Consider the following 24,942-nt stretch of genomic DNA (forward strand, 5'->3'; position numbering starts at 1 on the left):
GCTGGGGGATCTAAAACGTACTTGACCATAACCAGGATAGCTTGTGAGATGGAGGTGCAGAAAGGCTACACTAATTCCGATTCCAGATTGATGCATGCATGGCGAACAAGAGATGGAGAAATGGTAGGGTAGTTCGGGTAGGGGGTGAGAAGGATGGTGATCAATGATTGATGATAACTGGTCAGTACTTCCAAATTGGCTGTTGGTACAGCAATAATCAAATTTGAATCCCTCCTCGATTTCCCAATTGAGTACAAATAGGTGGGATAATTTGGTGACTATCCTTTACCAAGATTGAGGAGAGAGGGGTTGACAAGACGGAAGGGTATCTAGTTAGTAGTCAGGGAGGACACGGCAGAGTGAACCGACGGTCAGGAATAAACAATCAAATCATATCAATAACCGAGATCCAACGATCTCTATGGTGTGTACTTTTGTTTGGTTGCGGTAAATTAAGTATAATGTAATACGCAGGTCCTTGATGAGCTGGAGATTATCGTGAATTTAAGGTTGGTTTGAGGGAGAGGAGATATTCGTATGCAAGATGGTGAGAGATGCGAGAATTGGTGTCATTTGTCTCATTCAAACACGTCCAAAAGGAACAATTAATATGACATTGATTGGAAAACTTGGGAATCCATGCTTGTCTTCTTCAACCATATCTGATGTTCTTTCGCCTTACGCGGCTGAAGGATTAAGCCTGTCCGTCCTCGAGATTTCATACACACTCTTTAGCGAAAAGATTTTTGCAGGTCCGAATTTCAAATGGGATTGAGTTCCTGGAAAGACCCTTAAAAGTTAAAACTCTAATTAGTGCATAGAATTCGGGTAAAGTCACTGGATCTAGGTAGATAGTTTGTACGGCATATTAGCCTTTTAATCTAATGACTCGGGACTGTCAATTTGTCAAATAATGGTCAATCAGAATAATGAGTAAGATGGCGTGGGTGAGACTTGGAGTACCTAGGTAGGTAAGTGATAGCATCAATGGATGAGTAAAGATACTGCGTACGACAAGCTAATTGCAGATGCTAGACTGGATGCGAGTGCTAATGTGAATCAAAATGTCTAATGCGTTCGATTTATCCGATTCCTTCTTTTCTTGCACAAGACTCACGAGTGATAATGAGACAACTGTGCAGGAGATGCCTAGGTGGATGTCCACTTTTCACAACACTGCAGTAGTCGAAAGATAAGCAGAACAACCGGGAGGAAGTTAAAATGCGATCCAATGATAGCCGAGCGAGAAGAACTCTTATGCACATGGAAATGCATATCTTGCGCACGTCTTACGCATCCATCTTTTTCAAGCAACTGCATAGAATTATTCCTGTCTTCAACATAGAACGGTATCTGCACAATGCAAGTAAGGAAACCTTCCCTCCAAAGCAGTTTAAGCTGGGTGTTGAGATGTTTGGCAGCGCCATCCTCGGTCACACCCCGGAAAAAGTTGGAAAAGCTGGAGAGGTGAAGAGAGACAGAATTGGAATTGAGTACTACTTACTGTATGTGGACTTGCAGTGATACGTTTGGGGAACACTTTACTTGAGGGCATGGAAGGTTACAGAGGTCAGAATTGCAATCACTCGATCAATGTACATACATACATACACCCATTACCTAGGTCCTAGGTTAAGTTGTAGAGAAACTCCAGATCCCAAACACACAACTGTAGCAAATCTCAGCGTCATCATACCTGGTATGTATTGTATGGCAGTTCTTAAGATTTGATAATAATAATGTATTGTCGGAGGTTTATTACGATATGAATAAGATGATACTGGGAACGCAGAGACAAACATTCAGAATTTTTAGTAAGGGTTACCATACCGAGCGTACCTGCTTCCCTCCAGATTACCTAGGGAGCCAGGGTACAATGATTAACTTTTATACAAAAGATATCCAGTGCTCGTGTTTACCCAGGAACCACCTGGATATCAGGAACGACCAGGAACATTTGCTAGGATTAGTCTATTTTTATCATTTTGAAGCTTCGCTAACTCTACCCACGGCTCATTAGAAGGACATCTGAGCACTTTTCCAAGTCCAACCACCCCCGCAAAAGAAAGTAGGTACATCTTCATCTTATCTCTCTTGGAGTCCCATTCATCAGATGAAATCTTGATGGTCAGCTGCCAGCCTGCTACGGTTATGGTGACGGAGTAATAGCTAAAGTTACATTCAATTACCCCATCCGCCAACAATGAGTGCCTTCGCTACTGGTCTAGAGACTTGCATGCGACTGTGACTGGAAGCTTGGTTAAATACCTAGTAGATTATGAAATGTACTGTGAAAATGAATACCATAGAGTACCAGGTATCTTCTTGCATAATCTCCCTTTCTTCACTCACAACTTTGGTAATATTCTTGCAGACAGTTGTTGCCCTACGGAATTGGATTTCGATGTTACCTCGCACACTCATCAGTGTCCATAGGATTTCATCCATAATGGTTTTGATTAGCTGTGTAAATGAGGACAAGATAGAGTGCTCACGGTACAACATGTAACCCATAATGAGGAAGTTAAAAAAGAAAGGACTTTAAAGTGATGATTTCTCCAGGACAACAGGGACAACAGGGCAACGAAGTCTCAGATATACTTCCGATGAAAGCCTCTCACTGCGTCTGGAGAAAGGTTACTACTGGTTGTTACTGTGTACCGCATTCATGGAGCGTCGTGCCGGTATACGTATTGTCTTGTACGTACAGTCTTGCACACTGGTGTGTGTTCTCGATTCGAGATACGAATCTATAAAATGGTTCCTGGGCAAAGCGGGCGGGAGAGATTCACGTTCTCTCCGCTTGTTTTTCTGATCTATCTGAATTCTGAATAGACTTGACCACAATTACGACCTAGGACGGGTGGTACGGTCGAGTAGTGTATTGTTGAGGGTGGTTACCAAGGAAGTGAATATATATTGTAGGGCGATGGACAGTATCGTGATGAACGATGATGTAAATGTTGGAAGGGAAATGAGGATTGTGAAGAGGGCTGTGTTTTCGCAGGTGTTGATATCATAAGAAGAAGGACATTGGATATTGGATATTGGATAATGAAATGAATGAATTGGACTGTATAGTATTTATTGTATTGTATTGTATCATACTGTAGAATCCAAAAGACGATTAATGATATTCAATTCCCCAAATTAAGATTACCTACCTCTCTCTTTTCTTCTTCTTTCTTCTGTAGAGTTTACCTACAGACCTAGGTACCTAGTATCTATCTAGTATCTACCTAGTACCTTACCTAGCTGGAGGTACCTAGCACTTCTCTCACTCTCACTCTCACTCTCTCATAGATACATACTACACACACACACACTTCTCCCTCTCTCTCATTCTCACTCTCCCTCTCTCAATTGAATATCAATCTATATTATCTATGTATTTCTTCCATGCAAATACATAACCAATTTTATACATCTTTTATTACCAAGGTCCTCTCATAATCTCTTTTATACCAAATTTTAATAAAACCTCCAACTTCTTCCTAATTTCTCGGCTCCACTTTTCCAACACTCTAAGCTCTAGCGCCCTTTCTCACTAGCAACGCCAGCTTTGGGACGAATCTCAGAACTCACATACCACCTCTCCATCCTTTTGTAGAAAGTCAATTTATTAGTCCTTCGACCTTTTTGGACACAACTCTCTCTCTCTTCGTCAACAACCCACCACCCTCTTCCCTCCAAAAAAAAAAATAAACCCTTCTTTCTTTTGGTAGTAGATTCAGTTGCATGTCCATATCAAAAGGACTCTGCTTCTGATCTCTACCGTCCATTCCTTTAATACTAACTTACATTTTATCACTCCTTTCTCATTTGCCAATTTACGAAGTCACTTATTCATCCATTTGTCGATTTTCAAGAATCAATTTGTCCCAGTATCTCCAGTCTCCCCATCTTGGCTGCCAAATGTATGTCGAGCGTTTATTATCTGTTAAATCATCTATCTACCATTGCGATCAACTTTCCATTACAGCTTCTCGCATTTGTTTCGACGAGTTGAAGGGAGGACATGCTAATTAATGGTCGCAGATTGGATCGTGGTCGTTGTGTCGCTCGTATTCCCATTGAACGATTTGAATCGAATAATTCTTCCTTTCGAATCCCCTACATCTCAACTTATATTTTTGGAACTGCGAGCGGTTTCTTCTTCGGCACCATTTTACTTTTCACTTTAACCATATGCTATTCTTCTAAGGGTTTGTTCGGTTGTTGGTTATCGATCCGATCTTAAGCAACATGGCTACCATATCAACAACGACACAAAGTGAGGTTAGCAGCCCTTCACAACTGCCTACCTTCATTTTTCCCGCACGAGCTTCTCCATCATCTATTTCCGCAACATTCCCAAGAACCTCGGGTCGGCGGCCAATGTCTATACCTACCGAATTGCCAAGTTTCTCCTTCAATCCTTCGACGACGACAACACCATCTCCCTCGAGCCCTGCACTTTCTCCACCAATCTCTCCAAGTTTCGCCAATTTCGATCTATCAAACTCCCCCAGAGCGGCTGGACATCGCAGAGGTACGAGTGAATTCATAGGTGGAGATGGCAAGGTAGGCTCGACTGCGGGATTGATGAGCACAAGTCCAACCCAAGGGGAAAATGCTTTGCCGCCACCTAATCCAGGAAGACGTGGACATGCACATAGACGTTCCGCTGCTGTGTCCGCACACGATATCAAAATGATTCTGAACCCTACCGCTCCAAACACACCGTCAATTCCACGAGGAGGATCCGCCCCAAATTCTCCATCTGGTCATGAGAGTCAACAAGGTGTAATTGGCCTCGCTAAATCTACCAGCAATGACGAAGCCTCTCCCATCAAACCCCCCTTCAATCGTGCTCGTGTCGGTTTCTCGGACAATGTGGAATTCATTCCTCGGCCCGTGAGCGTGGTGTCTAGTGACACATCTAGCACAGTCACAATGCGACCATCTCACTCAGTATCGAATTCCCTGAGCTCTGTTGTATCTGGAGGAACTATTACTCCACCGGCTAATGTCACTCCTCCGAATAAGGACCTTCTCGCCTTACCATCGCCCAATATTCGAGGAGCAGATTCACGGCCCAGAACTGCCAACGCCATCTTAGACCCAATCAGGGATACAACTCAATCGACAGAGACTTGTCCATCTTCAAGACGACGTGGATCCATGCCTTTACTTGATGATATCCAGGTTGTTGCTCCTCCAAGCCCTCGGAAGAAGTGGACATTTTTCGGACACGAGCCAGTATCTGGTAACTCTTCGCCAAGCCGATCACGTCCTGTTAGCTCGACGTCCATGGATAGACCGGAACCCAATGCGCCAGTGTGCTCGCCAGCAACTCCCAGATTTGACCATCATGACATCTATTACATGCCATCCATCGAACCCTCAAGTTCACGTAGGTCTTCGATTTCAAGAAAATCTGGCAAGAAACAAAAGAAAGTCAAGTCATGGGCAGGATCGATATTGTCGAGGAAATCTCGCAGTCGCGGTCAGAAGAAAAAGGGAGGCCGCCGTTCTGCGACACCTCCTCTGCGTCCTTACACGGCAATGAGTGACTCCGCAGCAGTTGAGATTCAGCCATTACCTGTTCATGCTGAAGAATCCCCCACTCCTGAGCAACAAGACTATGCATCATGGAAACCAAGACAGACTTATCCATCTGATGACGATGCCATGAGTCCTATTATTGATCTAGATGCCGCTCTTGGCCCATTCAACACCCCTTCCTCCTATGGAGCCGAATGGGAATCGTCACAAAAGACATCATCCAAGAGACGAATGCATAGTGCAGCAGGCATGGGCGGATTTATAGGACCGGGTATGCATTATCATCGACGAGCTGAAAGTGCTCCTGAGATGGTTCCATTTGAAAATAGATTCGGCATACATCGTCTTGGTAGCAGCTCCACCATGGCTGATGTATTTGAAGAAGACGAGGAAGATGATGAATGGGAGGATACGAAGGCTTCTTCGGACAAAGATTCCATAGCCAGAACCGAGGATGATGATCAAAATGCTCTCGGTATCGACATTAAGGTTGTTGACGCAGAAACATCCAATAGCGACAAGAACATGGATTGGTCACTGGATGAAACACCAAGTGTACAACAAAAGGATAGTGCGTTCAGTGAAGGTGAAAGCAAGGACACCAGTGCGAGCCTGAAATCTGGCCACTCCAATATGTCTTTGAGGGATGAACCAATAATGGAGGAAGAATCTGTTAGCCCAATTGAAATTGTAGACGACTCTATTCCTCCCAGACCCGATTCAGGTGCACGATCCTCGGAGTCTACAGCGACTCCACCTTTTCGACCTCGACCCGTCAAAGATCTAGCACCTGTTGAGATCAATCCCTTTTCGCTACAGCCTGCGTATCTTACACCAAACAGTCCCCACTCGACCACTCACTCCTCGTTCCCATCCCCCAGGTCACCATTTTCATATGATACACAACGCATATCCACGGCTCCATCATCGATTGCAGATGAAAACGCTTTCCAATCCTTGCTACTTGGTGAACCTGGACCAGAATTGAGGATGTCTGTTGATGATGTTCCCTCGCTAACAAGTAGCAATTCTACCATGACAAGGGAGAGTGGTGCGAATCCAGGTTACGTATTTCGTGATGGTCAACGTTCGGTTTCTGTCTCTTCTGCTAGTGGTCCGACACGCAAACGCTCTAGCATGGCCAGCTTGCAACGATTGATAAGCAGTTCCCATGGGGAGAGAAGCAAGTTATCCATTGAATCTCGTGCTCCTAGCAATCCCGAATTGGAGAGAAAAGATAAAGGAAGCAAGAGCAAACGGATCAGTCGTATGATTCAATTCTGGAAGCCTAAGGAGACAAAAGAATCAACTTGATTGTTGCTTGTGCTGTACCATATAATTTTTGTCCATCACTTAAAATTACACTTCCACACAATTCTACACCTTGCGCGGCAGTATCAAATTCAACCTTATGACACGAACTCGGTACACATGACTGGGACGACAACTTGTTCTAATTGATATTCACATGATTGAACATGGACGGGCATAATGTGCATCTTTTCGCATTTAAGGATCAATCGACCTCTGATTGTTATCCTACTTTTTTCGAGCTTCATTGGTTTATACCTTGGCAGAGCACTTTGTACTTTTGAGCGAGAATTCGGCGTTCTTTACATTTGAACAGGCGCGGTACAGAAGAACAACTTAACACTACTACATATGCATCTTAATTCCTTTCCAGGATTTGGAAAGACTCTTGCATTTAGGACAAGATGTGTGGGCGGCTAGTTTCGAAACGTTCTCTTATTTTAATGATAAAGCTGGGGTGTATGGGGTAGCATGAAGATGATTTAGTGTTTGCTTTGGATTTTGCTTCAATGACTTCTATTTCCCGGGTGTGCGGGAAGGAAGATCATATTTCATTTCGATCATGGAATTTTACAAATAGGAATTTAAAGGAAGGAGTGGTTATATCTGCTGGTGTGGGGCGTAAACATCTATCTCCGATAGGAAATATATTCCTCATCTTCATCTTCACGAGAAAGATTGGAATGGTGGGATTGAAGAAGGGTGGCATGTCTGTAGCCAGTAGACTGCGAGAGCACTCATACTTAAGTATGGTTGATGCGACTAACAAAATGAATATACCGAAATTAGAAATATACATTCTTTTATGCAATCTGAGATCTTGATATATGTGTTGTGACATGATTTTGTGATGAATTTAAAGGGGGTATCTATGATTATTGATGATGGTATGTTTGTGTACAAGTCTTTGATAACATATCTGTCAACAAGAGCATCATATTTCTCATTCCTTCAGTTAATGAAATTCTAGACCGACTTCATCCTTCTGACTCCTTTTTTTTGTTTCAAATGAACATGCATGACTTTCGAACTTATTACTCGTGAGCTGTAAAAGGGGGAGATAGTCTTGAGATAGTTTAGAATCCAGCCAGCCTTCCATTGCCTTGTGCACGAGCCTCTCTAGTCTCGACCTCGGCAACTAAAAAGAAAAACGACGTGCTTGCTTGCTTTGTGTGCTTTCATGGTTTAAGCTTCCTCGAGTGGCTGGTAAAGATAGCATCTTTGAACCCCCGACGATATCGATACTTTGACTATTACTACAATTTTATCAAGGTCCTTGGACAAACTTCTCAAGGCCGTGCCGTGTTTGTTTTCGAGGTATAATAGAGGTTACCTAGGTCCACGAGTAGCTTTATCGATCGATCGATCTAAGATAATTTTACCGCGTGGTTCGATCGTCGGATTTCTTTCGTGTGCTTCCTGCGCCAATCTCACAAATCACATCGTATCGTATCATATCGTATTTCTCAGCTCCCACACGCAAACATGTCGCGGTCTCCCACCAAGCGAATCCTCACCGAACTCTCCGCCTACAACAACTCCCCTCCTTCCCCCACCCAAACGGGTATCGTCTCTCTCGCCCCCTCCCCCTCCTCCATCCTCTCCCTCTCCGCCATTCTCCAATGTCCATCCTCCTCTCCCCCTTCCCTCGGCTACCTCGGAGGCCGCTGGCTTCTCTCCATCGCGCTCCCAACTAACTACCCCATCGGCGCCCCCATCATCAGATTCGTAACGAAAATCTGCCATCCGAATGTGAAATGGGAGACGGGAGAGATATGCTTGGATGTGCTGGGAGAGAAGTGGACACCGGTGTTGGGGGTAGTGGGCGCGCTGGAGTCGATTGCGGCGTTGGTGGCTGGGGGAGGCGACGAGACGAGTCCGTTGAATGTGGATATTGCGAAGTTGCGGGGGATGGGGGATGTAGTGGGCGCGAGGGCGTTGGTGGGGTGGTGGTGTGCGGAGGAGAGGTTTGAGGGGGGGTTGGAGTAGAGGGTGGATGATGGGGATGTGGGATGTGGAATTGGTGTGCGAGATTGAATGCGCGTAGTTCGTAATGTTATGCGGGTTGTCCCCAATATCTCCCGATATCAATCATCTTCCACGAAACAGCGAGTTCACAATCGATTTGAACGTACTAGCATACATTACATTACATTGCATTGCATTGCATTGCATCAACCCCGGATTCTATCAAGCGCTACCTCCCTCATACACATAACATACACATACACATATACGAGAGTGGAGTGAAAACCTGGGACTGGTACAGCAATTGGAGATAATTTACTCATATTAGCACGGCGTTTGGGATTTCTTATATATCAGGGTAGAATTTTTTGATTCTTTCCTTTGGAAAGAGATGCGGTTGAGATGAGATGATGGATGTCACAGCATACATGCATACACACACTATATCAAACCAAGAGATGAACAAGAAAGATTGGGAAAGTTATGAAGTTTCTTGTATATACATACTACTGAGTAGTTTGACTGGCTCGTGGGTTTTGAGAGTCGGATAGGGCACATCGTGTGCTGATATGTACATTTATATGTACAGTGAGGAATGATAATGAAGAGAGTTTTTCCACCTCGGCCTCGTTTTAGCTACCTACCTGGTTGCGTTTTTACTCGTGAGGCTTGGGCCATGGTAGAGATGCTGTGGGTTTAAGTATGATTACAATGTAGGGCGAAATATGAAGACTTGAGTGGGACTTTGTTCTTTTTTTCTATGTATAGAGAGAGAAAATCAAGGAATAGTTCTTCTTATTCTCTTTCTCTCTCCCTCTTTTTCACTTCTTTTTTCTGTTTCTCTTTCTCGTTCTCATTTTACTACTACAGATAGTATTTAAATATTCTCGCTTGCTACAAAAGTTTGATGTGATGCATATTATGACGAGATGAGATTTTTGTGTGTGGGGAGAATCGGGATTGATGAGATGACATGAGTTGAGTTGAGATGATATGATCTGACAACGCAACATGAGAAATTGGGAGGATGTCCGTTTTGTTTATTTGTTTGCTTGCATTTTTTAAGGGGGGAGTTGGATTAGATTTGTTGGGTACTTGGTTGGTTGGTTGGTTGGTTGAGAGGGGGAAGGAGGAGTTAGAGGGAAGGAGGAGGAGTTGGGGTTTGGGCAGTGTTGGGGATGGTGATGTTTTTTGAAAGGATAAAGGGAGTTATGAGTGTGTTATTTGTTGTACTGGGTTTTTGGAGTCAGAGGGGAGGTGGGGGGGTCAGAGGAGTAAGTAGTTATTGAGAAGAGGGTTTGGGGTTTGTCTTCTTAAAAGCTGTGAGGTTTTACATTCATGGTGCGTTTAGAGATACAATCAAAACTGTCAAAGTTCATAGAAAATTTATTCAACCTTTCACGAGTTGTACGAATCTTTCCTCCTCTTGTTCTCAAAGATATAATTAGATCACCCCTAACTCACATCACAGCACAAACAAACAGCAGTACGAAAATTGCCAATGATTCGCGATAAGTGCTTGCTCCTCCCTTTCTCTGTCTTCGTCAGCCCATCTATCTAGACTAGAAATTTATCTCGCGTGTTCGGGGGTTTTACTCACAATTTACTTATAAGGCGATAGTATCGCTTCATCTTTAATAGCACATCTCATACCTTATAGTTTCACAACCTTGATCATATATCAGATAAACTCCCATCTTCCATTATCTGTTTCTACACATCATATATCTATCAAACGACCGACTTCAAGGCTGAAATTCATTCTACCCTTGAGATGAATAGCAATATATTGAGAATGGGAGTAGGATCTATGATTGGTATTGCAGTTAGTGTAGTGTCGCTTGTGGGTTTGGGAGTTGTGGGTTTGTGGAGTGGGTATGATTTGAAGGAATGGGAGATAGGGGGATGGTGTTCGAATCAAGTTTGGGATAGTAGGCAGACGGGGAGTTTTTTATTAAATTGTATTTGATGGACTGAGAAGGGAGGTAGATGTGAGTGGGTTTGCGGGAGGGAATTCAGTGGGGGTGGGTTTGGTATCTTTGAGGAAGAGGGCGTGGAGGGTATAGGGAACGCATCTTTTTGCGGGTAGCGAAGACGAAGGTTAGATTTGGATTTGGAGTTGGATTTGAATGGTTGTGTCGTTGATGTTATCAGAGTGGAATACGAAGAAAATTGAGTTACAAATCTGTGGTTTTAAGTCGATGGGAAAATTGTTGTGATGAAGTCTCTACAGAGGGCTACTCGTGTTTTCCAGCACTCTTAGATGTGACTAGTTTTTCCTTATTGGGGGTATGACCATACAACCTTGAAGAACTTCTGAGGGCAAAGATTCCAAAAGATTAGAAGAGATTTCTCTCTAATATCTACACTCCTAGACTTAATCGTACGTTTATCTACTGTAGAAGCACGTTTTCAGCGCACACCCCAACACATGAAGTGAATGAGGTGACTGGCCAGATACTCAGATATAGTGATTTAAGAGTCATTTCTATGACTGATCACATCATTTTTCCGAGTCACTGCGAGTCAGAGGAATAGCGCTAAAGTATTCTGACAGTATATAGTTGAGAGCTTCCTCGAAATAAAACTCGAAAGATCTTAGCTACAACTATCTTCTAAGCTCAAATCAATTATCAGATTCCTTGATCGAGATTCAACCATTACCAGTATCTGAATTACTTTTACTTGCAACCACGAAATTTCCATATTCAACACTTGACGCATTCGTTCTTTGACTCGAGAAGGCTACGATTTACAGCACATCAACATACATACATCGTGTCGGCTACAGACCTTATCTTGAGTCAAAATCACCGCATCACAAAGGTATTAATTCTTCTTTTTTACAGAAGAATACTTCTAACCTGAGAATAGCACAATATCAAAAATGGATTACATGTTGGTCGGCATTGCATCAACGGTAGGAGTACTGGCTGTCCTCATTGCAGCTGTCTGGTATCATACCAGTAGAAAGAAGAAGCTTGCGGCTGTGAGATGATCAAGCTGTGGTGCGGTTTGAGGTGGAGTGGGATGGTTCTCTTGAGTTTTGTGGATGGATGAATAGATGGATGGATGGTGGGGTGATGTAGGGTTATTTTCTTTTGGTGTAATTTTAGATAAGGAGGGTAGGAGGAAATCATTGAATGGGAGGATACGGGCGAAGTAACAGACAGAAAGGGGAATGGGAATCGTCTTAATATCTTTGAGTTTTGGACTGATAGTATAGAAAGGACGGAAAGGTTTTTAGCGAGTGTTTGGGGTTCAACTACTCGCATGCGTTGAAATTGATGTTCTGGAGATGGGTTTTTAGTTCTTAATACTAAAATCCCGAATACAACAGATTAAAGTCTACATGATTCTCGACTGGTTTGGAGTGAATGGAGTGACTACTTGGGGATGGTAATACATACAGAATAATTCCTGTGACTGTTTCACATCTGAGTCAGAGTTCTAGTTGTGTGTACTATGGTAGTTAAGTTTCCTAAGGTGGTATCCTCTGTCGAGTTACTACGTAGATACTCAACGATCACATCAGATCTAATCACTATTCGAATTTCAAACGCGCCTCAGGACTATTATCTTCAGAAGTACCTTGTAGAACTTCGTCTTCACAAGCTTCAAACCACCACGCATCTTTTCACTGCACTCACGCCACTCCCCCTTCCATTCATTCCAAAGTATCCGAACTTCGCTTCGCAGCATAGTCGCATTTATCTCTATCTCTGGTACTAGAATCACACATTGCACATTATTCCCTAAGTATACCATTCCTTTTCTATGGTAACCATCACATATTCTCAACCTCATAGATCTTCTAACATTCAAACCAGCAAAACATCGCATTAACAACCAGTCAAGAATGCCTTTGGGACGGTATCCATCGTTGCTCTATCATCACTTGCAGTGATCGGCCTATGTGTCGGCGCTTTTGGAGTTTGGAGACAAATTAAGAAAAAGCAAGAGGGTGAAAAAGTACGGATGGCTCAAGAGCAAGTTCCGAGGATTGTGTATACGTCGCCTTCTTTTGCTTCGTAGGGATTTTTTGATGATTAGAAGGTGTAAGAGCCGGCGGGTTCACCAGGATAGAGGGAGGGTTGGGGGTGATCTAAGGATGAGGGGATGGATATTGGGAGAGCTGAAAGTCTTTTTTGTTCCTGGCTTTCATTGTGCAAGAGAACAGTAAAGTTAGACATTGTCGAGCACGAATCACTTGTTCCTTTAAATCTAGTTATCGTCAATTACAAAAGTCCGGGTGTTTTTGTATTCTGAGAGGTATTATTAAGAGTCGATGGATGCAGATGGCAATTACTAGGCTTTTACACTCTTGATACCAGTATTGGAGGGGGGTCATTATATGCAGTTTGAAGAATTATCTGCATACTAAGAGCGTTGAACTTAGCAAGTTTAAATCATTTTGTGTTTATTCGTGCTATAAAAGATCTTTTGCAAGAAATATATAAGCGAAGATTGATATGCTAAATTGAACTGTCAGGTCTCGAGGTCACTGTCCATCTTGATTGAAATTTGAGTGAATTGGGTCGAGCCATAGTGGTGAGTCCTGAGTCACAAGTATGACAGAATTTGTTCCCGATGTAGAATTTCCTTCGACTCAACAAGAAGTCATAGAAAAGCTAACAATAGAATATTACCTTTTAATCCGGATTCTTTAAATCACCTAAATTTTAATCTTGGAGTTCACGTAGACACTACATATAGAACTTACGGTACTCACCAATACTCACCCCGGCTTTCCTCGCTGTCTCATCAACATTCTTGAGCTCGAAGATCAACATGGAATTCTTTACAATTCTTCCAGCTCTTCTTGCTCACTACGACAGACATTGGATTCCACGGTTGCCAGAGTTCAATGCCAAGGCATCTAGACATTGTTCGCTGCAAGTCCCAAGTCCCAAGTCTCTCCGCTCATTACAATGTTAAGACCTTTCTTGAGCCGATCTCATCAACAATATCTACCTCTGTAATCAAATTCAAAGCGATTAATTGGAATCATACCCGATATCAAAGATTTATCATCGCGCTATACATTTCAAGCATGCCCTCTCATAAATAAAAGTCAAAATCCAATACAATACTAACATAACAACAGTAAGATGAAAGGAGTTATGATAGTCGTGCTGGCACTATTGATACTTGTGCTTGGCTCTATTTCGGTCTACTATATTGCATGGAAGCCATTGGCGAAAAGAAAAGAGGTTTTGACCTTGCCGACTACGAATCACTTATAAATCGGCAGTGGATCTTGTTATCGAGTATACGACCTCTCATGTTGTTAGCTCAAAGACCTAGTTGTCTTTTCTTGGGAAGAAAAATTGATGAGATGGTTGGATGGGGTTGACACTCTGTTGTATTGTAAACCTGGTGAGGGGAGGGAGCATGATAAGTGGTTCAAAATAATCTCTCAATACCAAGAGCGTTGATGTTGACAAATTAGAGTCATCCTACTGCTTCGTTCTAAAGTGAATGACATAATCATTGACAGAGTAACTGATGTAGTTCGCACTGAAATTCTGAGTCAAAAGCGATAGTTCTTGAGGGCTTACTAGTAAAGCAATATCTTCAGGTCTTTCTCGAGACTACCTCGAAAATATCGATAAACATCGAATGAATCTAGCCTGACATCGTTACGTTGTGATGGAGATATTCGCTGGCAAAATTTTACCACTTATGCTATGGTCATCTTCGTCGCAGCAAATATTTTTAGATCGCAATCCCAACATATTCAAAAATATGGCTCACCGGGAGGTACTTCAACCCGTGATATCATGCGCCAAGCCCCAACCCGCAGCCACCTCCACTCTCATCCTGTAGGATTCCAGCCATCTACAGGGACAAGGATTAACATCACCAATTCTAATTTTCTTCAAGAACTTTATGTTTCACGAAAATATATCATCATGCCACTTATGCAAATGATGACTATTCACAATGAACCATCTCTCCAAAAGGAAGAGGTCCTGAACCCAGATTATGCTGTGTCTCCCACGATATTATAGAGACGTAATTTCATGTTACTCATTCAACATATAGGTAATAACGAAGATTAACCACGCGCGCATAGAACAGAAATAGTGCTGACCATAAGCCTCACCCATTTGCTGACCTTGGCACCGCGCAGTGTAGCTTATTAACGCAGGTTCATTCTTCATAATAGAGGCCGGGACGAACACGAAGAACCATATGTTGTTTTTCATGTTTTCATCGTTCTTTACGGTTGGCAAGGTTAACCAACATGTTGTATCAAATTTATATTCCTGTGTTACTTTCTCTTATGGCATCCGCATCCGCTTATTGGATACAATTCAATGCCGAGTCTAGATGCGCCAGTAAAGAAACTCTGCGTTCATGGAGCGGATCAACAAATAGAGGATGTCAGGCACGCTTCTCTAAAACAGCCAATTCGGTATTCGTCATGAATACTGGCACATCGGATGATAACACAGTGGTTGTTTTTTATTCCTCGCAAGACTGTAATCCCGAAAGTGCCATTGCACGGGTCGAAAGTGGATGTGTTGAAATTGAAAGCGAAAATCTTGGAACCAAATATCAGTCATTCAATGTTATTCGAACGTTTGATTCGGCGAGGATTACACCGGTTTCGAAGAACGAGTTTGGGTATCAGCATGGTGGAATCAAACTCTACAAAGGTGTGGAGTATCGGTGGTTGAAGCAGCTTGATGGATCATTTCGAGGAGTATTTCCGGAGGAATGGGATGATGCTGTTTTGAAGCAAAGAAAAATAACCACCTCTGTGAGCTGAGAAATTGGTTATAAGGAGGTTGGAGCAGCGTATGACGAACCCAGGCATCTTCGATACGATAGCTTCTGGAAAACATTCACTGATAGAAAACATGCCTCCAACACGACGAGCATTGATCATGTGAGAAGCGCCTCGATTACCAGTCAACCTACTATTGAGTATAGACATGTCATATCAGTGCACACGCTGAGGGGGAGACAGGAAAGTCGTCGCGGAAGTGTTTACTCCAGAGGCCTGCAAAATGGATGAGTAAAATTGAAAGCCAGAGAAGAGACATTCAAGAGTATGGTTCTGAGAGTGCGAGTACTGAGTAATGATTAGAAGATTAATCTCCAGTCGTCTTTTCAATCCGAAATGCCTCTAAAAATACCTACCCATTGTAGGTACCCTACTGGTAATATTTTAGGGTGGAGCTCCTTTCGAGCTTTGAGACAATACATCTGCAAATTCTCAAGCATACTTCCTAAGCCAAGGATGCGGGACTCAGAAATTATTCGACGGGAGATTGCGAGGTTCCAGTCGCCCGTGAAGAACTATTACCCATTAAGAGAGGGTTTTTCGTGTATAGATGCGAACCTATTTGATGAATATTGGCTGGGTTCTTTGAATGGTAGCTTGGAAGAATAGCACTAGACAAACTTGCGAGTGTATTTAACAGTGAAACACAACGCATGCGATGACTCTTAAGTTGGAGAATTTCCCTCGGAAGTAATTAGACAAATAGAAAGGCATGTTACTGCACTCGGAGAATCGGCCCATCATATTTGTGGACCTATGAATGAGGATTCGCGTGTGAATTGCGGTAAATAAGGACAAGATCTAATCTTCTGTCTTCCTATATGCACCAAAACTCCAAATGCTATGCAATGTGATCCCAGATTTCCTTTACCAGTCTTCGTCATCATCACTCTCAACATTGGGCAGCTTCGAACCTCGAATACCGCCCTTCTCTTGACGCTCTTCTTCTTCATCCTCTGCATCACGTCTTCGCTTCGTAACTCTCATATCATTATCCTTGATAGCTCCAATTTCAATCAACAGCTTATCGATCTCCGCCATTCCTACTCGCACACCTCCCATGGTCATTAATGTAACCACTTGCTTCACAATATCTCCTTTGTTGTACACCAGTATCGTAGGGCAATTTCTGTCGGGATAACCTTCAATAGCCATGTCACCCCTCATCTCGCAGAACTTGACCTCCCCAAACTCAACAGCTGCTCTTCTCCACAACTCAGTCAAGACCCTACTTTCTACATTCGTTCCCAAACCACTCGTGAGATTGACCAATACTAGCGAGTCTTGACTTGCATCTGTAACCTCTCTCTGATAATCAGGCTTCGATAAAGGGTATACTGCGCCGTGTTTGGCTTTCTTCGATATAGATGATAATTCTGCCATTCGTTGTTTTTTATATTGTTCGAGGAAAGCATCATCTTCTTCATCTTCAAGAGCGTCTAGCTCGTCGAGATCCTTTCCTTCAAGTCGGTTTTCGTGCGCAAGACGACGTCCCTCGAGAATAGCCTCTTCGATAAGGGGCGTGGGGGAAGGAGGTTTCTCGGGAATGATACCCTTGGCTCGCAAAATATCATTCCATTCTGTATCGGCATTTGGATCATCTATAGGCACATTGATTCTCTGATCCATAGGAGCTGCCATGGTTGTGAAAGTTGAGGCTGATTTGAGGAATTCTTGTATTATGATGATACTTAACCTAAATTTGCTCCAAGACAATTGTATGTGGAATCCACAATCTGCAGCCTGGCCTAGCTCTGAGCAATTGGAGGGGTAGTCGGAGCAAAGATGACCCAGAAGCCGATCCACTTAAAAGCACAAGCTATTTTTACGGGTCGAATTTCGTCTTCACGTGATCGATCTCGGTTAAAAATCTGGCACACTCTAGGGTTTTTAGAATTGGTTCAATTTTCTCCGCTCTTGAAACTTACCAGTTCGACCCATCGACAATAGACTGACCTTCGCCCTCTACGTCCAAAAAACTCGAGACTTCGACAAAGACCCGTCAGTCCAATATCCGAATAACAATTTCGATCAAAATACGTCAAGATGGTAAGGAATCATTCAATCAATTATCCCCACATCAACGCATCGATTTTGGTTTGAAGGCATGAGGTGGAATTGTACAATGGCACACGACATTCACACGGCAATCACGAGGAGGAGAACAAGCTTGAAACGGATTGGAAAATGTTATTTGTTCGCCTTTGGATTGGATCGAATTGTTGGAATGGATGCGTTGATGATGGAATTTGATGGTAGAAATTCGATGAGGTCAATGGCTAATCAGAATTTGCCACCTAGGTTCTCGCAATCGATCTCCTCAACCCATCCCCAGCTGCTGAGGCACGCAAGCACAAGCTCAAGGTATGCGACAACACCTTTCACTAAATCTTCGACTCGGTTCAAAATTGGCAGAAGCTAATATTTCTTTGCCACTCTAGCAACTTGTCCCAGCCCCAAGATCCTTCTTCATGGATGTTAAGTGCCCAGGATGCTTCACCATCACCACTGTCTTCAGCCACGCTCAAACCGTTGTCATCTGCGCTGGATGCTCAACTGTTCTCTGCCAACCAACAGGTGGTAAGGCTCGTTTGACTGAGGGCTGCTCCTTCAGAAGAAAGTAGATTAGATATATTCTTGCTACTTTTCTTTTGGCTTCGTCTTTTCGGTTAATGGCAATGGCTCAATGAGGGTTTAGACATGGTTCTAGTTTTCGATACGCAATTTGATGGATAGAAGATGGACCTCACCCAAAATTCCTTGCGAAAGATCGATGCAACAAGCAGCAGAGGGGCGTTTGGGAAAATCCGGATATCTTGCATCAAATCAAAAACGATTCCCTCATAAAATTTGATTTATTTTCGTGTGTACGAGTCGTTTGTGATATGATTGATCGCGAACGTAAATACCTCCATTGGTGGATATGAACGGCAGGAAATGACGATTCTACGAATATTCACGATGATAGAACGACCTGGAGTTGCGAGAACTTGGATTGTCTCTTGAGGGCCTCGACATATTCTCAATGGACATGGAGCTTGTGCTATATCAATCAACGATGATTCCATATTCCCTTTTCAATGCCCATTCCGTGAATAATGTATGAATACCGATTGACTTTGTTGTGATGGATAGTTCGCAAGCGCGTCTGCCCAGATGAACCTTTTTCTGACTTGCCTGGCCATTTTCCAGATTCTTTCTTCACATGTCTTGAAGTGATATACTAAGATTGTGAAATTCTAAACGCCGAATAGTTTTAACGACCCCATGCAACCTGGAAAGGCAGCTTACTCCTAATTATCACATTTATTTAAGCTAACATAGGGGAAGCGACATCGATGCTTCCACAAAAACGCTTGTCCAAACACTGGACTTTGACATATTCAAGGGCAGTATACATATTTCAGCATGTCGCTACTTATGACTTTCAGGACGGATTCTCCATCTAGTCGAAATTGCTGTATGAGTATCATCTCTTCCCACCAAGTTGACAATACAGTGAAGTCATCTAATCGATGCTGATTTCTCGGCTTGGCCTGCTATTTCCCTGGACGAAAAACAGAAGCTCAAATCAATTCTACTGTACTCCTGCAACTTTGATTCGGTTGTTCCCTTCTAAGTTAAAGCAATTATGGTTGAGTGAGTGTAATGGGCCAATGTGGAAAGTACATCTTTGCTTAACATCCCTCGACGAATCATGTAGGATTTTATTTCATCTTCCGCTATCGATATGGCGGATCAACACTACACATTGTCAAGTTTTTCAGATTCTGCCCTCATGTCCCTCCCCTTGAGTGAATATCTACAAAGCTTTCGATCCAGTGAAATTGCGATATGTACCCTTGATAGGTATTCACTGCATCGATGGAGTCAAAGCTTGTTCAAAGGAACTTATTTCGACACGGCTTCTCACCTTTGTTTCTTTCATTTATCCTCGGCGCCCTCTCCTAGATCTCATTCCGTCCACCGCGAAAATCATGGCAGAAGTTACTGAATCTCATGATCCTACCCCGACCGACACTGTCATGGACGATGGCATCGAATCTCAACTTCCCATCTTACACAATGATCGTCGTATCCACCTAGAACGTCTCGCAGTATTTCTGGCATTTAGAGAAGGTTCTGCGCAAACGGCGGAGGCAACAAGAAAGTCATTCCACGGCAACAAAAAGGCATTTGTCAACAGAAGGCGAGAATTCTTCGAACAGTTGATTAGCAAACCAGAGGTTTCATCGCAGCTGCAACGAATGAAAAAGAAGCGTGTCATCGCAGCCGCCGAATTTCTGTTCAGGACTGGTCATCTCTCATCAAATTCGACAATGAATAAACGCTTTGCACATCTCTCTGCAGAACAGATCCGGAGTTTCGAGTGGAGGGCTTCTGTTTCTCTTCCTCCATGTGCGTACTATTCCTGCGAATGTTGTTATGGGTAGTTACTGACAATTTTTATGTTCCAGTGAAAAAGAGGATAGTCGTAATGGTGGAGTTGGAACCTCCTATATCAACGAGGACTAGATCGAATTGTGAGGGCTGTCGAAAATCGAAGATAGCTGGTGACGAATCGAAACTCTCTGATGAGATGGAGAAAATGTGTTTGTGTGCTGGGGGATATAAATCCAATTTGAATGGAGAGAATGGTGGCGCAGACTCGGCGAGAAATGATGATGATGAAATGGAGATGAACTAGTTTATAGTCGTTACTGTGCGCATGTAAACGCTGATACAAGATTTCTGTTTTTTTTTTGCCTTCACATCACAACAGAATGTCGATATCTGGTGACTCTTTTATTTTGTTCTATATAAAACGTCCTATGTGAATCTCTGGAGTTTGTGTCTGTTCGGAGGTGACTATCAGCCCTACAAGCTAGCATGAGGGCAGCCTAATGTGTTGCCACATTCATTGTTTTCACCTTGACGGCAAGTTTTGATATTGAGTCAACACTACTCCAGCAAATTGAATCTGATCACTCTTCTTAGAATCACTGCAGATAGAAAGAAACATACTAGCGCGACTTTCTGGGAATCAGGAAAGTATTGATGGCTCTAATGCAGCGAGCTAGCATGGATCAGTGATAATTCAATCTACCGGGTTGAGATGCGCTGAAAAATTTGTAAGAGTATCTATTAACGCTGGAGAAATGCATTATTTGAGGGTCTGGATCTATGGTTTAGTATTGTAAAACCGTGATGCTTCAATCCGATCAATAGAATGAGAAAATGGTGATGTAGAGAACGGGCTTAGCTTTTGAAAGCTTTAGAAGGTAACACGCGCGAAGTGGGCGTTTCTGTCATCGAAAATGACCTGCGCGATAATCACTCCTGGACAGCGATCCTTCATACGTTTATCCATGTTGTTGTCTTTCGCTTTTTTGATTCCCCACTTATTAAAGTTGTTGAAGAGTAAGCGAACTCGGTGTATTGATCAGTTTTAAGTCGATCTTCTGCCGCTTGAGGTTATGAAAATGGCGAGAATTTTAGGAACTGTACATACATAAACAATGAGTTGAAGGCACTTCAGGTAAGGCAGAGTAAAGTACTGTGATGTCAGCCTTATCATTGACGGGGTTTCTATCGCTCAAGGGTTTTTCTGACGAAGTGATTCAAGAGGTACGATTCGGATATGCAAGGGTGTGGGCCACGTAGTGATTAGACAATGTATTATTGGGGGTTCATATACAATGGAGACTTCATCTCCTACAGCCATGATACTATTCCAAAAAATATTCACGCACACTGTTCAGCCCTTTTCCAATCATGAACTTCGTGAAGGTCCTGCACACCACGTCCCACAAGGGCATCCCGTGAGCTTCTTAATCCATATGCATGCACGTTCATCCACCAACTTGCTCTTTTTATCTGGCGGTTCCATTTGAAACAGTTGGACCCTCTTGATTGTATGACAATTCTCAGTCGGTAAATTCTCCACAGGCTGGAGTTTCCCGTCAGGATAACGACAGCCAAATTTATCGAAATCACGATTGTCACATCGAGGCTCAATTGACTTCATGATAGATTGTAAATCGCTCATCGCCACGACCCTTTGCAACGGAGTCTCTAGATTTCCCCAATTCTCGTCTAATATCGTTTTCCAAATCTCTCCAAAGGATATGAAAGCTTGATAAAATCTTCTCATGCTTACCACTGGTGAAAGTAGAGTCTCTTCATCCTTACCATCGTCTTCAAAAAGATCTTTGGTTGAGAGAAGGTCTTCCCAACACTGTTCAACCAAATCAAGGGAGTCCGGTTGCCCTTCGAGAAATTTCCAAAGAAATTTGGTATAATCGATAACATCATTATAAGCCCTGCAGAGCATTTGGTGGAACATTGTAATCTTTTCGATATCGTCTATTTCTAAATTTGTCGTTTCAGTCAAGATCTTTTTCCTTACATCTAATTCTTCAGACATGGATATTGGAGGAGGCGCTTCTGAGACTGCGAGCTAGTTCTTAGTTTAAGAGTTTCCGTAGTGGGATGGGATCAGAGGAATGAACTACATACCATCGTTCATGATAAGCTCGACACATTCCAGAGGAGGCTCACTGACCAGATGAGGAAGTTCGGGATCATTGCTGGGCGGGTCTGAAACGTCTATCTCGACTCGAGCAATCGCTTTCCCCTTTTCTTCCGCCTTTCCATCGAGTCTGCGAGTACAACATCATCAGTTTTTTTCCCATGTGAGACCATAAGCCTTGCGTACGTTTGACCTATACCTGGACGAGATTCTATCGCCTCCTCTGTCACACCGTTCCAGAGGGTAACGGTCCTCAAATTATTATGAGCCACTGCAGGCCTTCTTTTCATTCGTTTCTTGAAATTACTTGGTCCCTCACTGAACTTCAAGTGCCTCTGCAGCTGTTCTCTTCTTGTACACTTTCTTCCACGCTTCACTTCTCTCTTGTTACCTTTTGATTTCGCTTGTTTCATATCGCTATTTAGAATAGAACTCGCATTTACTAGGAGTACTTTGTGCGGTAGAAGTAGGTGATCAATGATCAGATATCGAGATAGAAATTTTTCATGGCCCGAGAAATAGTCTTTCCCTCGCGGCAACAGATTAAAAAAGAGAGCGCGAGTAAATACAAACAAAGACTAAATGTTTTGACTCATCGAAGTTGTATTTTCCTAGTCACTTTAATTCTCCTGCAGAAGAGCGACAATTCCCAGTATCTAATGTCAAAAAGTGCGACAAACGGGCTCAAAGCGGTGCAATGCATCCTTGTTAACGCTGCCAAGACGGCTAGACGCATGAGATAGTACGCCATGTGCATGGAGCAGCGATGCCGTTTTGACTCACCGATTATAATTTCTGGGCATTTATAGACTATCATCTCGATCATTCGTGACACCGATTGGTAGGTAATTAGTGTTGAGTTCAAAATACCATTACTCGGTTCATTGATATAGGAAGGTGACTCGAAAAGGTTAATTGTGCAATCTGAGTTGATATTGGACTGACTACAGATCAGTTAATGACTAATCGAAGTAATACAGAACTGACAAATAGTTTTGAAAAGTCTGGTGAAACCGCACTCCGCGTGATGTACTTCACGTGATAATGTGTTGAGCTGCATGGAGGGGGCAGTGTGGTGCAACGTGAAACGCAGGCGTCTCAACTGCAGATGTATTTTTCTTATACAGATCTATTCTAATCATTTGATCGAAGATGCCCCATTTGAACCAAGACATACTAAGTCGACGAGATTGGGACTTAGATGATTACACCATCATCGCGAATGCAATGCAAATAGAATGAACGCCTTTTCACGGAGAGAGAGAAACCTCCGCAGTATTTTTTGGAATGCGTCAAGGAAGATATGGGCTTCGAATCTGTAGAGATGGTACACCAATCTCGAATAATTTGCTGGATATTGATTAATAAGCAATTCGTCTTCGAGTATTCACGTCATCTCACATGTAATCGTGCAATGTATGTTTTTGCGTCAAGAATTTGAAGTGATGTACATGTAACATCTCGAATGGGCGTCAATAAAATATTCTGCCTGGATGGGAAAGATGATACTCTATATTGGTGCTAAGCAAATTATCACAGCTGGAAAGGTGGTTGCAAAAATAAGTACAACCTTCGATGAGTCGACAGTGACCCGTCGTTGTACTTTACTTTGACGATCTAACCCAGGAAGAAGTCAGACCATAGAGAAATGCCCAACTTTACGTTTGTGAGAATATTGTGACGTCCCTGAGAAGATCTATACAGGACGTGTCTCAATCACAGAGTACTACTTGACACTGCTCACAACTTACACACTCAACTACGTACCATATCATCTTGCGTTGACGTTTCTCAACATTGAAGCTGTACGATACTCATCTAAATGTTTTTTCAAGAGAGGTACACGTCTAATACGCCGGTATATTCTAAAATGGCTTCCATTTAGCCATTTAGCCATTTAGCTGACAATATCTACCTACTTCCGAGGAATTGGAAGGGTATGGACGCCGAGAAGACTTGTGAATATAGGCATGTTCTCCACTTGTATGTTGTGGATATTTCTCTGATGAATCTACACAGCTTAACGCCTGATTTCGATTTCTTGTGCAAGCACCGGTTGATATAACACACATCATCATCATTAGGTAATCTGAAGGTAGGAAATTACAAAAACATCTGTTTTATTTTTCCAAACCTCGATACTCTTTCTTGAAAAGGGCATTCTTAAGCAACATGACAACTAGATATACAAGATATATAGTATTCAAGGAATCATATCTTTGAATCCCCAGAAGTGCTTCCAAATCCTCTACCTAACACGTTGAATTATTCTGATCTCTTGGAAACCTACAGAATCATAACTTATTCAAGCGACAGTGATTCCTCCACAATTATATTTCGTATCCTTAGCTCACATCTAATGAAGAATTTATTACTGATTTGCCTATAATAGTTTCTTATACCGATAGTTTTTAACACAAGCTGACGTATCTGAAAGAGATATAAGCAGGAGTATGATCTAAGCGAAAATTGATTCAAACATAGAATCATGAGAGAGAAAGATGCACGCCCGTGGTCGCTCTCTAAGTGCTACCACGCGCATGAATCTTACATGCAGAAAATTGTTTCCCCTATACCTTACCGACATTGAAAGAATAATCTCTCAAAAGCCCTGATGCAACGTTGCTCCTCTTCGATACAACTTTGAGATGATATCAATGGAACAATAAGAGAGATATTGACCGCAATTGAAAATCCACCCAGCACATCATTACAAACTGGTCTTGAAAGAGAGATTAGTATCAAATCCGAATTAGACTCACAACAACAAAAAAAGAACATACATCTCACATGACATAACCAATCCAAC

The 24,942-nt window shown here is 42.7% G+C and overlaps 8 protein-coding genes across 8 annotated transcripts; 5 read left to right on the forward strand and 3 right to left on the reverse strand.

The window, feature by feature from the left end:
• Nucleotides 1–2,181: 2,181 nt before the first annotated feature.
• Nucleotides 2,182–2,448, reverse strand: EAF02_004206 (uncharacterized protein; the record flags this gene model as incomplete). Its single annotated transcript, XM_038900254.1, has 2 exons — nt 2,182–2,268; nt 2,305–2,448. 2 exons carry the CDS (start codon nt 2,446–2,448, stop codon nt 2,182–2,184), a joined length of 231 nt encoding a protein of 76 aa, XP_038759961.1.
• Nucleotides 2,449–4,245: 1,797 nt separating this feature from the next.
• EAF02_004207 (uncharacterized protein) lies at nt 4,246–6,861 on the forward strand (the record flags this gene model as incomplete). Its single annotated transcript, XM_038900255.1, has 1 exon — nt 4,246–6,861. The coding sequence occupies one exon, from the start codon at nt 4,246–4,248 to the stop codon at nt 6,859–6,861; it is 2,616 nt and encodes an 871-aa protein (XP_038759962.1).
• A 1,482-nt stretch (nt 6,862–8,343) lies between these two features.
• Nucleotides 8,344–8,847, forward strand: EAF02_004208 (uncharacterized protein; the record flags this gene model as incomplete). The annotated part of the gene is made up of 1 exon (XM_038900256.1): nt 8,344–8,847. One exon carries the CDS (start codon nt 8,344–8,346, stop codon nt 8,845–8,847), a length of 504 nt encoding a protein of 167 aa, XP_038759963.1.
• Nucleotides 8,848–15,076: 6,229 nt separating this feature from the next.
• EAF02_004209 (uncharacterized protein) lies at nt 15,077–15,604 on the forward strand (the record flags this gene model as incomplete). The annotated part of the gene is made up of 1 exon (XM_038900257.1): nt 15,077–15,604. The coding sequence occupies one exon, from the start codon at nt 15,077–15,079 to the stop codon at nt 15,602–15,604; it is 528 nt and encodes a 175-aa protein (XP_038759964.1).
• An 885-nt stretch (nt 15,605–16,489) lies between these two features.
• On the reverse strand, nt 16,490–17,263 carry EAF02_004210 (uncharacterized protein; the record flags this gene model as incomplete). The annotated part of the gene is made up of 1 exon (XM_038900258.1): nt 16,490–17,263. One exon carries the CDS (start codon nt 17,261–17,263, stop codon nt 16,490–16,492), a length of 774 nt encoding a protein of 257 aa, XP_038759965.1.
• A 236-nt stretch (nt 17,264–17,499) lies between these two features.
• On the forward strand, nt 17,500–18,794 carry EAF02_004211 (uncharacterized protein). Its single transcript, XM_038900259.1, has 3 exons — nt 17,500–17,671; nt 17,924–17,986; nt 18,064–18,794. The coding sequence occupies exons 1-3, from the start codon at nt 17,669–17,671 to the stop codon at nt 18,244–18,246; spliced, it is 249 nt and encodes an 82-aa protein (XP_038759966.1). The 5' UTR covers nt 17,500–17,668; the 3' UTR covers nt 18,247–18,794.
• An 805-nt stretch (nt 18,795–19,599) lies between these two features.
• On the forward strand, nt 19,600–20,309 carry EAF02_004212 (uncharacterized protein; the record flags this gene model as incomplete). Its single annotated transcript, XM_038900260.1, has 2 exons — nt 19,600–20,020; nt 20,080–20,309. 2 exons carry the CDS (start codon nt 19,600–19,602, stop codon nt 20,307–20,309), a joined length of 651 nt encoding a protein of 216 aa, XP_038759967.1.
• A 1,065-nt stretch (nt 20,310–21,374) lies between these two features.
• On the reverse strand, nt 21,375–22,546 carry EAF02_004213 (uncharacterized protein; the record flags this gene model as incomplete). The annotated part of the gene is made up of 3 exons (XM_038900261.1): nt 21,375–22,054; nt 22,121–22,263; nt 22,320–22,546. The coding sequence occupies 3 exons, from the start codon at nt 22,544–22,546 to the stop codon at nt 21,375–21,377; spliced, it is 1,050 nt and encodes a 349-aa protein (XP_038759968.1).
• Nucleotides 22,547–24,942: the final 2,396 nt, after the last annotated feature.

This window comes from Botrytis sinoallii (assembly GCF_014898435.1).
Source record: "Botrytis sinoallii strain Bc 23 chromosome Unknown BSIN_006, whole genome shotgun sequence".
In the NCBI taxonomy this organism is placed as follows: domain Eukaryota; kingdom Fungi; phylum Ascomycota; class Leotiomycetes; order Helotiales; family Sclerotiniaceae; genus Botrytis; species Botrytis sinoallii.